At 39.3% G+C, this 14,244-nt stretch overlaps 1 protein-coding gene across 1 annotated transcript in view; it reads left to right on the top strand.

Moving 5' to 3' along the window:
* The first annotated feature begins 1,889 nt into the window (after window positions 1–1,889).
* LOC111960836 (retinoic acid receptor RXR-alpha-A) overlaps window positions 1,890–14,244 on the top strand; it is a 177,398-nt gene continuing 165,043 nt past the window's right edge. Inside the window, exon 1 of the mRNA XM_070443263.1 lies at window positions 1,890–2,172. Within this exon, the coding sequence (XP_070299364.1) occupies window positions 2,145–2,172 (28 nt within the window). The 5' untranslated portion in view covers window positions 1,890–2,144. The remainder of the gene's footprint in view (window positions 2,173–14,244) is intronic.

Here is a 14,244-nt window from a genome sequence, read left to right as displayed (position 1 = left end):
GTCAATTTGTTTAATATTTTTATGATTTTTGTGGACATTATGGGTTACGGTCAAGAAACCTGTGACTCCCTCACATTCAATTTGATTGGTGGAGCTGCTGTGTATGGGCTTGAACAGGAAGTGCGTTGAGCGTAGAAGGATTTCAGAAATGCAACAGAGGTCTGGGTTGTTTTCCGGAGCCTGGAGAGAATCTACTCCCAACAGGTTCACTAGTATGTGACCTCCCACAATGCCCTGTTCAGAAACAATGGGGGTTAGGGCCAGGGGACACCAAAACGACGTTGTGTGGGTTTAAATAGGTGTGGCTCACCAATCTTAACTCTGAAGCTGATAAAAGTCCAAATCAGAACTACATCTGAAGGAATTTACACAGCTACAAGGACATGTACATTACACATTGTCCATTCAAAATAAACAGAAATAACTTAAAAGTGTAACATGGCATGGGGGAACTCTCCCATTATTCTTGTCTCACACGTTCAAGAGCACACACACACACACACACCTTGAATTGGTGTCACACTTGCTTTTGGTTTATTGCACAATTGGCTTTGATCTTTCATGCGCCATACATTGCATTAATTATTAATCTCGCCTCAGCACAAATGTGGTGAACACCTTCAATACTCAATGAGATGAGGAGAACTCTGCACAGGCCTACAGGGTGGCTTCAGGACTTCCTATATATAAAATGTTCCTATCCTAAACAGGGCAGGAGGGACTTGAAGAGGGGCTATGGTATTCTGCTGCCAAAACTGCCTCCAACAACTCTCTGGGTGAAATGTAATCTCAAGTGAAAATGTATTTTTCACTCTTGTGAAATGTATTCAAGTACAGTACATGCTTTTCCACGTGTGCAGCATATGTGGTGAGGGTTAGGATGTTGAGGCAACACAGATGCAGTTTGGATTCGGGATAAACTGTCATGCCCAGAACAGGATAGCAGGGGAACAATGATGGAGAAATGACCTACTTCTCTGTGCTCTAATGCAATGGGAGTTATGTAAATGCCGCATGCTGCTGTATACTGTAGGTACAGTAGCTCCGGGGCCTGTGAAAGTGTGCCTAAACTTTGATGCATCTGCAATGAATACATAGATTTTTTTATGCATTGCCGATGGCTCATGAATACTTTTGATGCCAGTGGATGTGAGAGGAGAGTATAGGTTGTGGGATAATAACATACAACTTACTGCAGTGATTCCCAACCTTTCTTGGTTACTGTACCCCAAATCACATTTTACTCTGTCTGAAGAACCCACAAAGTATCCCTCGTGGGATTTTACCAGTAGGCCTATGGTCTTATGAGTCTTCCCAAGTACCCTGTGGATAGCCCAAGTACCCCAGGTTGGGAACCACTGACTTACTGTAACCCCATCCTACCCCTTTTCAAGCCCTGACATTATTTTATGACTTCATATTTAGTTATTGTCTCTCCCTTTGATACATTAGTATAATCATTAGCCTATACTTTGAACATGAGAAATGTAATTATTTTCAATAGGCATGTTATGGATGTTTTATGCCCATGCCACAGCTTTGATTTGACTGGGTTAAATACAATAGGTGTATGCTAAACAACGGAAACGTCAGAATGCCTTCCTTCACGAGAAAAAAAAGCACTTTAATTACCTTCCCCTTGCATCAATTCAACCTTATTTTGAAATGCCAAGTCGTGTGTAAATTCGAGTTTTGGATAAATTGGTTTCATACCGTCTCAAAATTCAGTTTGTAATGGACCGACGCTAAAGTGACAGCTATATGAGGACACTTAACAAATGTTCACATGTTGGCGTCGACAGTAAAAGTCCTACAAGGGTTAATAATAAACTCCCCCTTTCTCGTGTGTCGTTGCGGTTTTCTTGCGTTGGTGGGAGTCCCCCTTTCGAGGGTCCCTTTTGCAGTGCGGATCCAGTAGTTGGAGTTCTAACTAAAAAGAGAGGAGCGCAAGGAGTGAGCGCAGCTGAGTGAGCAAACAGAAGTAGAAACATTAGGTGAATTTTGACACAAACGAACGTCGTTTTTGAAAGACTGTCACTTTTACTGCCCTGGATCCATCTTTCCAGCCTTGTAGAATAACGCCCTTGTTTCCCGCCTGAAAACTCACACGGTCGTGTCAGCTGGCATGAGCTAACCCACCAGACATGGAAACCAAACCGTTCTTGTCATTGGGTAAGTTTTTGCTCTTCGAATTGTTTTTTATCGCAAGATTTGAGTTGTTACAACGTTTAGACTCACGCAGAGTTTCCGAGTGATAGTGTCGTTTATGCACTGTATTTTGAAGCTTCAGAAATGAGTAATTACAGTCAGGTAAAATAAAAGTCATGTTTAGTCTACGTTGTGCACAATATATGGAAAGACAGACTTCTTGTTTGGAAGTTTTCAAGAAATGTTTCACGGTAATGTTTCACAGAAAAAACTTGAGTCGCGTCAGGCTTGTCAAATACTACAATTCACTCTCGTGTGCCACTGCTATCTGTCCTGATGACATCCGCCTGATTAGGGTGACATCTCATTCAGAAAAATCATACTCTCTCTTTCAATAGAGTTCATATTAGAATATTCTGCAAAATATGGTCATTTTGATTCGATTTTTTTACGAGATAGGCTACTATCTAAAATCGAATTTACCCAAAACCTACTCGCGCATTCATTTTACATATAGCCAACTGTCCCAGGGAGACACACCTGGCTAAATTACGCTACATTGCGTATGCACTTGGGGACATAGTATATTAAATACTTAAAAACCTAAAGTGCAGTTTTATAGCTAATCTCATGCTTTTTTACAAATTTTGCCATGTGGCTGAGAGAAAATGTTGCTGTTTTGAAGCTCAGGAATTCTTGAAAGATGGGCAAAATTTGAAATATATGTTTTGATAGACCAAAGTATAAGCTATCACACCATGTAACGGAACAACCTATTTTATACAATGCAACTAACTGGATTCATGTCAACTCCATCAGACACCATCAAAGGCATGTATACTGAACAAGAATATAAACACAACATGTAAAGTGTTGGTCCCATTTTTCATGAGCTGAAATAAAAGATCCCAGACATTTGTCATACGCATAAAACGCATATTTCTCTCCAATTTTGTGCACAAATTTGTTTACATCCCTCTTATTGAGCATTTCTCCTTTGCCAAGAAAATGCATCTACCTGACAGGTGTGGCATATCAAGGAGCAGATTAAACAGCATGATCATTACACAGGTGCACCTTGTGCTGGGTACAATAATAAAATGTGCAGTTTTGTCACATAACACAATGCCATAGATGTCTTAAGTTTTAAGGGAGCGTGCAATTGGCATGTWGACAGCAGGAATGTCCACCAGAGCTGTTGCCAGAGAATGTAATGTTAATTTCTCTACCATAAGCCGCCTCCAACGTCGTTTTAGAGAATTTGGACGTACGTCTAACCACCCTCACTTCTGCAGACCACGTGTAACCATGCCAGCCCAGGACCTTCACATCCGGCTTCTTCACCTGCGAGATCGTCTGAGACCAGCCACCCGGACAGCTGATGAACCTGTGGGTTTGCACAACCAAAGAATTTCTGTATAAATTGTCAGAAACCATCTCAGGAAAGCTCGTCTGCTCACCATGGTCTTGACCTGACTGCAGTTTGGCATCGTAACCAATTTCAGTGGGCAAATGCTCATCTTCAATGGCCAATGGCACGCTGGAGAAGTGTGATCTTCACTGATAATTCCCAGTTTCAACTGTACTGGGTAGATGGCAGACAGCGTGTATGACGTCGCGTGGGCGAGCAGTTTGCTGATGTCAATGTTGTGAACCAAGTGCCGCTTGGTGGCGGTGGGCATAAGCTTCGGACAACGAACACAATTGCATTTTATCGATGGCAATTTGAATGCACAGAGATACCGTGACGAGATCCTGAGGCCCATTGTCGTGCCGTTTATCTGCCGCCATCACCTCATGTTTCAGCATGATAATGCATGGTCCCATTTTTCAAGAATCTGTCCACAATTCCTGGAAGGTGAAAATGTCCCAGTTMTTCCATGGCCTGCATACTCACCAGAAATGTCACCCATTGAGCAAGTTTGGGATGCTCTGGATTGACGTGTGTGTGTTCCAGTTCCCGCCAATATCCAGCAACTTTGCACAGCCTTTGAAGAGGAGTGGGACAACATTCCACAGGCCACAATCAACAGCCTAATCAACTTTATGTGAAGGAGATGTGTCACACTGCATGAGGCAAATGGTGGTCACACCAGATACTGACTGGTTTTCTGATCCACACCCCTACTTTTTTTAAGGGTATCTGTTACCAACAGATGCATATCTTTATTCCAAGTCATGTGAAATCCATAGATTAGGGATTCATGTATTTCAATTGACTCATTTCAATGTTGTGTTTATATTTTTGTTCAGTATAATTGTTTAAATGATTGTCCAACAAGTGTTTAAAATTCTTGATTGTTTAATTCTAACATTATATTATTCAAATATGTAATACAAATCTCCAAACTTCTTTTTGTTTTGTGTTATAGCACTATATAATGCCTCAGGGCTAATTTATTTAGCATTTTGGCATGTTTTTCTTGATATATTACACATATTACATATTACAAATATTACACATATATTACACATATTACAAATTGCAAACATTACACGTATATTACACATCATTTCTGTACATCACAGAAGACTGAAATATAACAAAACCGTTTTACATAGAAACACCAGATTTTCGGCGGGTTTTTGAAATAATGTTTATTAATTATGAAATTATGACAAATATTAGTAATATTCCAACCATGAGGCCACTACATGGACGATTTGGTAATTTGACTGCAGGAAAGAGTTAGACTAGCCACTGACGAAGTTGACAACAGATACAGACATATTTACAAATAAAAGTTCAATACAAACATTTGTAAAATATGGAAAATTATTAATTTGAAAATCCCCAATAAAAACATAACTTTACAGACCATGAGTGGTCTTGTTGCACTACATGTAATATGGACATGAATATAGGGTCCTTATGGTGGAGCTCATTCCTGATTCATTTAGGATTTTAGATCAATCTGAGTTCACCAAATCTCTGGACACATCTTTTAGGAATCACAATTTTGAGAGAAATATTATTTAAAGTCACAGAGGGCTATTGCAAGAAACTACATAAGATGTTTTTTRTGTTAATATGTGACTTGCTCTATCATAATCAGTCACATTGACCCCAAAACACATAGTTTTCTACAGTGCTGGGAAGAGGAGAAGGCTAGCTTTCTAATGAGACCAATATGATCTCTACTCCAAATATCAAGCGAGTTACGTGCCATTACATGCTGTATCACCAAACCATGTTTTTGAGAAAAAACGCAGTCAAAGTTTGCAGTTACTTTTAAGATATTTATTCAAATAATTAATAACATCTATTTACTTAATACAAAACACAATCCATGAAATCCATTGACATGAGTGCCTGTGTTCTTCTACCATACACACACACACACACACACACACACACACACACACACACACACACACACACACACACACACACACACACACACACACACACNACACACACACACATACGCACGCACGCACACACACACACACAGTCCTCGAACATATTATGGTTGTGGCCCATAGTTTTTTCATCTTAGATTACATTTGGAGATAAGGCTTGGGAGGATAAGTAATGAATCAATAACCACGTTAAATAACATCTCTTATAAATACGTCACAGATAATGAGTATAGATGTGCCCAAGCAACCCTCTCACAAACCCAGGACCTGCATACTCTGTATGACAGTCATACAGAGTAAACAACATCTGAAAAGAGCTGAAACAGTGAAGGGGATAGAGGGGTGAGCACTAAAAACGGTCAGAGTAATCTCTGGGGCGGCAGGTGAAAAATCTGTCTGTGCACATGAGCAAGGCACTTAACCCTAATTGCTCATGTAAGTCGTTCTGGAGCGTCTGGTAAATTACGCTAATGTAAAATGTTTCTCAACTAAAGTGAGAAACGTTAAACAAAATCTGACCACACGTCACCAGAGAGGAAGGACTTACAGTCTCTTTGGATACGATTTGTATGGGCCTTCGTTAGAGTCTTTGCCGCTGGTCCACTGGCTTGAGCTGACGAACGTTTGATACAAATATAACTATCTGAAACTACCAAGATTCAGGAAAAGGATCACGCATCAAAGTTTTTATACTTGTGCCACACAGAGGACTTGGTCTCAAATGTCGGTAGCACCCGGATGTCTGCCCTCTTAAATCCAAAGATCTGTCCTGGGAGCGGCATCGCTTGGACATCAGTGAAGTTGACGTAGTGGACGATTCTCTGAATATCCTCGTAGGACAGCACCCGTTTTCTGGCAAGACGACTGCCACACCTTTTCTTCCTCGAAGCCATACCATGTTCCTTGTAGAACTTTCACTGCAGTCAGCTTTTTGTACAAATACTCAAATCAGAAAATAAATGAGCTCTTGTATTTCTTTTCATGATGCAGCCTACTACTCATACTTTCTTAAAAAACTCATGAACTTTTTCATACTGTTGCAGCCCCAATAACAACAGAAAACATCAAGTTGTATTACTCTAAAGAAAACTTACCCGTGTAGAAACTTGAATGTTTCTCTGTAGATTTTCTGTCTATCAAGGAAATAATGTCCTCTGATGTTTCGTTTCTTTTTGTTTGCTCGTTTCCTTGCAGAGGTTAATGGAACCAGTGATCTTGCCAGTGAGCACTAGATGTTATTCATCTGAAAACAAGACAAATAACAATATATAATTCTTTAACATTCAGTCATCTTCATAATATATTCTAGCCAATACATTTTCAAGTAATATCAACAACAATAACACAGACAAGCTAAACATAACCTGCACTCATTGAAAGGCATGGGTGAATCCCCCCCCCCTACACCCACACACATACAACACACACACCACAAACAGTACACACATGCAAAAGACACACACACTTTTACTAGTTGTGTAAATGGGTCATGTTTGATATAAAGGTATGTGATAACAATATTCATGGCAATTTCATGCATTTATGTAATAGGACACATATAAGCACCCACCCAACACACACACACACACACACACACACACACACACACACACACACACACACACACACACACACACAGGTCCCATAAATTACTACCTACATAGCTAGCTACGTTGCATGGGCTACACATCCCCCTCTTCTCTCCCTCTCTCCCATGCCACACGTTAACTCACTCATACACACACACACACTTGGCTTTAACACACTTGGCTTTGTAATGTCATCATCATTACATGTATAACAGTTTAGATGTAACTGTAAAATAATCTTGTATGCTCCGAGACTCAGATATGGTTTGGCATAAAGACAATTTGAGATATTCTGTTATTTAATATGGTGTTTTATTTCAAGGTTAATTTCAAGGTTAATATCAAGGTTAATTTGCTTATCTATGTCCATAATATTGGATCAAATGACATTCATTAGACCTATAATTCATTATTCATTACAGCAAAATAATTGAATGTATTAAATTAATAGTTTAGTTCCAAAACGGCATAAAAAAGACACTTTGAAGCTAATTTCTGAAGCTTCTATATTGCAATAGTCTACATGCTATAGAAATACAATGGATTTTACACAGCATACTATTATTCCCAGAGTGCATTTCAACTTCCATGGTGCAATGCTCCGCCCCGGAGCTGGGTTGTCACTAGTTACCACAGCCACAAAGTCAAAATGGCTATAAGTAAAAATCTATAAGAAAAAAAAAAGATTTTTGGTCTTCATTTAAGGTTATGATTAGGCATAAGGTTGGAAGTGTGGTTAGGGTTAGGCATAAGGTTGGAAGTGTGGTTATGGTTAGGCATAAGGTTGGAAGTGTGGTTAAGGTTATGGTTAGGCATAAGGTTGGAAGTGTGGTTAAGGTTATGGTTAGGCATATGGTCGGAAGTGTGGTTAAGGTTATGGTTAGGCATAAGGTTGGAAGTGTGGTTAAGGTTAGGGTTAGGCATAAGGTTGGAAGTGTGGTTAAGGTTATGGTTAGGCATAAGGTTGGAAGTGTGGTTAAGGTTAGGGTTAGGCATAAGGTTGGAAGTGTGGTTAAGGTTAGGGTTAAGGTTTAAAATCAGATTTAAAGAAAAGTATTTGTAGAAATGTGACAAACACCTGTATTCGGCCCTATGTAGTAAAATTTGAAATTGTGTTTTTTACATTGGATAAAAGTAGAGACATTGCATATCATACACTGCAGTTGAGGAACAATGGGAAAGTAATTCTGCTTTGAAAGTTGATAAACTTGTAATCCCACTTTTGAGAAAATGTCATTTCAATGCTTTGTTACACCTACTGGAGAGCTCTACTTTGTCTAAACCCATTCAGCATCGTAAACACCCTCTTAAGCATTAGCCCCACTCATCTCTTTAAGGATTCAMATGTGAGGCCATGTGCTAAACAGACTGAGTTGTGTAGTAAACAACCAACGTTTTCAAGACTAAAAGTGGTGAAAGTAGTAGCCTAAAATAAGGAAAAACTCCAGGTAAAAATACACTTTATCTAGTCCTTAGCCTATATCCTAATCTGACTTTGGTGCAGGTCATGTTGTTCTTCACATTACCGTCTCTGGTAAACACACACTATGTCAAATAAAATCTAAGTTTATTTGCCACATGCACCGGATACAGAAGGTGTACAGAAAGTGTCCAGATAAAAATATTGTATAAATATTTTATAATTATTAGATGATTCTTACCCAGACACACTTGTCTAAATTGATGGTTCATGTGAAAGAAATGCTATAACCACCCCCTCAGCCACATCCAGCTAAGTGGATGGGTCACTGTTGTCTAGACATGTACACATGTTCATGAAATACAATAGATGGCCACGTAATCAGCCCCAGACACACCTGGCTAACTTGATGGGTCATGTGATCATCTGGCTAAGTGGAATATTTGGTTTAGAAATTTAGCTGGCTAGCTAGCTAAATGAATAAACCGGCATAATCTCAACTCATACTACTACCAATGCAAACATTGCCATAGCTGTAGTATAGATCTGCAGGTAGCTAAAGCTAACCAACTAGGTTCAATGCTAGCTAGCTAAACTTAGGCTATAACTAGAAATGTAAATGTGTTTCTGATTCGAATAATATTACTACACAGATCATACCAGCAAGCTAATGTTCGCGAGCTTAACTTACAATGAAAACGACTTTCTGACTAAATTTGAAACTTATAATATTTGAAAATGTAGCTAGGCTGTTACTCGTATATTGTACATAGATGAACGCTTCATGGCAGACTGGAACCATTTAACTCTGTTTTGTTTGTAGCTACATAGTTTTTGGCCAGCGTTGTGTCAAGTCACTCTGGTTCACACTGACCATGGCATGTGCAGAAAGTTTCCCATCACAACTTTTTCAACTGTGGATGTGGTAACTATTGAGGACACCAGGGCTGCTGGCAAACGAGAAGTAGTCTAAATATATTGCTGTCATAGCTAAGTTCTTCTGGGTTGTAATCATATTATAATGCTTACATGAATGTCGCTCAAAAATGATTTGAATTTAGTTGCTAATAGAATAACGTTACAATGAAAATCTCATGTGTAAAATAGTTTTTACGTCGTTTTGGAACTAAAACTCCCTTGCACTGCTTTGCAGCACCTTTTGCATAGTTGTTTCGGTGGGCTGGCCTTCATCATCTGCTCTGTAAGCAAAGTATTCCCATAGTTCGCTTCTGAAACGAGTTTTGTCAACAAGTTCCGGGCGTGGCGGTATGATGTTTTCGTTAGAAGAAGCCATGTTGTAAGCAGATTCTCTCCTCTCGCTTGCTTCTCAAAAGTGGCTCGCACTGTGTTTACTGCATGTGCAAGAGCAAGTAGCCTGACTAGCTTACTACTGCCACCTTGAGAAGATTCAGACAAATAACTAGACAGACTCGATCCTCTCAGTTCGTATATGACTTGAGACACATTTCACAAAAGTACGAAAGTAACACAAATTCTAGTACTGAACAGTTTTTCATGTTCTAGTATTGAAAAAGTACCGAAGTTTCTTTATACCGTGCAACACTATATTGAAATGTATACTATATGTTTTTTATTCTAATGAGAATGTCACTATTTTATATTTTCCTCTGATACATTGCAGTTCAGAATTATGTTCATTAGTGCTGTACCTTTTTTCATTACACTTAATTATGATGAAAATATTATTATGATGACTATTATTTGAATTATCGTTATTATTATCTGAAGTAGTAATTAGCAATATACAGTAAAGCCTAGGCCTATTATCTATTTGTCCCAAAATATGGGAAAACAACTTATAACTATAATATTTCAACATATCATGTGGATCTATAGGCTTAGTTCTTTGGAGTCTTTTACACTTACAGACACTCACAGTGTAAATGATTAAAACCCAGCTACTGTATGTCTGGTGAACTGTATAGAGCACAACTTGTCCCATGTAGCAGAGACATAGCTGAGAGCTTTAGGCAGCCATGTTATTGTGTCTGCAGGTCTTTCAGGGGCGCCTCATGTTACACCTTGACACATCATCAGCCCGCCTGCCCGCCACCGCCAATATGCACAGATGAGAGGCACAGGGACTTCTGGGATATCTCTATCTAATTACACACCTGATCACTGGCACTGTGACCACACAGGCCTTTATATGACTTATCAGACATACATCTCACATATCACCATGCCAACTTTCACATAGACATGACAGGTTGCATTTACAGGCCTACTGTAGTTTCCGTGTCTCTATATTAAAATCAATTACGGTTAGATTTTTCCCAAAATATTAACAGACCCAGCATAGCATGGAGCCTGTGTGTGTTGTAATAAAAGTGTAATAGCAGTGTAATAGTTGCAGTGTTTTATTAATCAGCATCTCTCTATGCTTCTTTAGTACAGCCGAGGTTTTTATCACTCTACACTGTTTCAACATGCTGTATCAGCATGCCATTTTTCGTCAGTTCTTGATTTGTCGGCCCTTAACTCGGGATTTAAATACAAACTTTCCCCAAACTCACTCTAACGCTCTGATTGTTAATTGCGCACTTCAAGGACACCACCAACTCTGATTAGCTGCTCTATGTAATTATCTAGAGTTGTGCTGCATTAGGAATTCAAACATGCCACTGTTTGAAATGACAGCTAGAGTATTTTACAGTCATGGATTGATTGTTGGCTGTGATGATTACATCCTGCTTTTGGCACAGTATGTTCTCTAGGGTGCTAGCTAGCCGCTGGAGCATGTTTTTTCTGTTTTTCTCCCTCCTCACTTAAAGCTGTGAAGAATGGAGCGGTGACATTGAAAACAGACAATGTCTTCATTTTGTCAAAGGAATTTGAGCGTGGCTATCACAATGAGCCAAGAAACTATGTTCTGAAATGTAGAGTGTCTTTTGCCAGCTAAGGATGGATTTTGGGAGAATGGGTTGTATTTAGCTTTGTGTATTATAAAACAGAGAAAGGGATACGGCCTTAAATAGCCTGTCTGCTCTATAGAGCAGATCCTGTAATAACTGAGATGTACTATGTTATCTATGACGAGAGATAACTGAGGATAACTGACCTCATATATCCTAATGTATACTATGTAACATGAGGGTTGTGACACTGTTTCAATGGCGTGGACACAGTTGAGGTCAGGAGATTGTCTGTAGCTTCACATGGGTTTATGTTGAATTGTTGATTTAATGGAACTAACTGAATGTAAATAACAAGTATTGCTTGTAGCATGACAATGATGGTGATTGTGTGATGGTGAGAAAAATATAGATGAACTCCTAGGCAGGGTTTCCAAACTGGCTGCCATGGGGGATTTTATTTGCCCCCCCCCAAGTTTTTAGAGCAAAACAAATGTTTTAGTCAAATATCATATCTGCTTGGGCCTCTTGCGGTCAATTTGCAGACTACAAATTATTTGTAATTATGTTCCGGCCCCCTGACCATCCGCTCAAGAAATAATTGGTCCGAGGCTGATTCTAGCTGATGATCCCTGCTCTTAAGGGATTGGTTAACTATTCATTTTTCTATTTGATGGAACCAGATTGGACAGAGACCTTCTGGTGGATGCCAGCGTGGCATTGGCCTTGGTGTTACACTCAACCCTGACTTTATTCACTCTAAATCTAAAGAATACTAGTAGTATGCAACAATGTCTGGTATGGGCCTTATTGATGAGCTGCTTTTCTAAGTGTGTCCCGCCACCTGTTACTGAAGTTGTTTATGTTATTCCTAGTACCTCTACAAGTCCAGGATATTCACTTTATTGTTGTTGTGTTTGTTTGAGGGGGTAGCCTATTTCAGGAACAGAAGGTAACCCCCCCACCCCTCGTCTTCCCACCCATGAAGTTCATGGTCGTTGATGAGAAAGTGAGATTCATGGTTGGGGGTGGATGGGTCACTGTTGTCTAGACATGTACACATGTTCATGAAATACAATAGATGGCCACGTAATCAGCCCCAGACACACCTGGCTAACTTGATGGGTCATGTGATCATCTGGCTAAGTGGAATATTTGTTTAGAAATTTAGCTGGCTAGCTAGCTAAATGAATAAACCGGCATAATCTCAACTCATACTACTACCAATGCAAACATTGCCATAGCTGTAGTATAGATCTGCAGGTAGCTAAAGCTAACCAACTAGGTTCAATGCTAGCTAGCTAAACTTAGGCATTAACTAGAAATGTAAATGTGTTTCTGATTCGAATAATATTACTACAAGATCATACCAGCAAGCTAATGTTCGCGAGCTTAACTTACAATGAAAACGACTTTCTGACTAAATTTGAAACTTATAATATTTGAAAATGTAGCTAGGCTGTTACTCGTATATTGTACATAGATGAACGCTTCATGGCAGACTGGAACCATTTAACTCTGTTTTGTTTGTAGCTACATAGTTTTTGGCAGCGTTGTGTCAAGTCACTCTGGTTCACACTGACCATGGCATGTGCAAAAGTTTCCATCACAACTTTTTCAACTGTGGATGTGGTAACTATTGAGGACACCAGGGCTGCTGGCAAACGAGAAGTAGTCTAATATATTGCTGTCATAGCTAAGTTCTTCTGGGTTGTAATCATATTATAATGTTACATGAATGTCGCTCAAAATGATTTGAATTTAGTTGCTAATAGAATAACGTTACAATGAAAATCTCATGTGTAAAATAGTTTTTACGTCGTTTTGGAACTAAAACTCCTTGCACTGCTTTGCAGCACCTTTTGCATAGTTGTTTCGGTGGGCTGGCCTTCATCATCTGCTCTGTAAGCAAAGTATTCCATAGTTCGCTTCTGAAACGAGTTTTTCAACAAGTTCCGGGCGTGGCGGTATGATGTTTTCGTTAGAAGAAGCCATGTTGTAAGCAGATTCTCTCCTCTCGCTTGCTTCTCAAAAGTGGCTCGCACTGTGTTTACTGCATGTGCAAGAGCAAGTAGCCTGACTAGCTTACTACTGCCACCTTGAGAAGATTCAGACAAATAACTAGACAGACTCGATCCTCTCAGTTCGTATATGACTTGAGACACATTTCACAAAGTACGAAAGTAACACAAATTCTAGTACTGAACATTTTTCATGTTCTAGTATTGAAAAAGTACCGAAGTTTCTTTATACCGTGCAACACTATATTGAAATGTATACTATATGTTTTTTATTCTAATGAGAATGTCACTATTTTATATTTTCCTCTGATACATTGCAGTTCAGAATTATGTTCATTAGTGCTGTACCTTTTTCATTACACTTAATTATGATGAAAATATTATTATGATGACTATTATTTGAATTATCGTTATTATTATCTGAAGTAGTAATTAGCAATATACAGTAAAGTTAGGCCTATTATCTATTTGTCCCAAAATATGGGAAAACAACTTATAACTATAATATTTCAACATATCATGTGGATCTATAGGCTTAGTTCTTTGGAGTCTTTTACACTTACAGACACTCACAGTGTAAATGATTAAAACCCAGCTACTGTATGTCTGGTGAACTGTATAGAGCACAACTTGTCCCCTGTAGGAAAGACATAGCCCGAAGCTGTAGGCAGCCGTGTTATTGTGACTGCAGGCCTTTCAGGGGCGCCTCATGTTACAACTTGACACATATCAGCAGCCTGCCCCCCACCCCCCCCCCCACCCCCCCACCCACCACTGCCAATCTGCACAGATGAGAGGCACAGGGACTTCTGGGATATCTCTATTTG

This window comes from Salvelinus sp. IW2-2015, linkage group LG4q.1:29 (genome assembly GCF_002910315.2).
Source record: "Salvelinus sp. IW2-2015 linkage group LG4q.1:29, ASM291031v2, whole genome shotgun sequence".
Lineage (NCBI taxonomy): Eukaryota > Metazoa > Chordata > Actinopteri > Salmoniformes > Salmonidae > Salvelinus > Salvelinus sp. IW2-2015.
The sequence above is the reverse complement of the archived record's forward strand: the minus strand, read 5'-3'. Positions and strand labels throughout refer to the sequence as shown.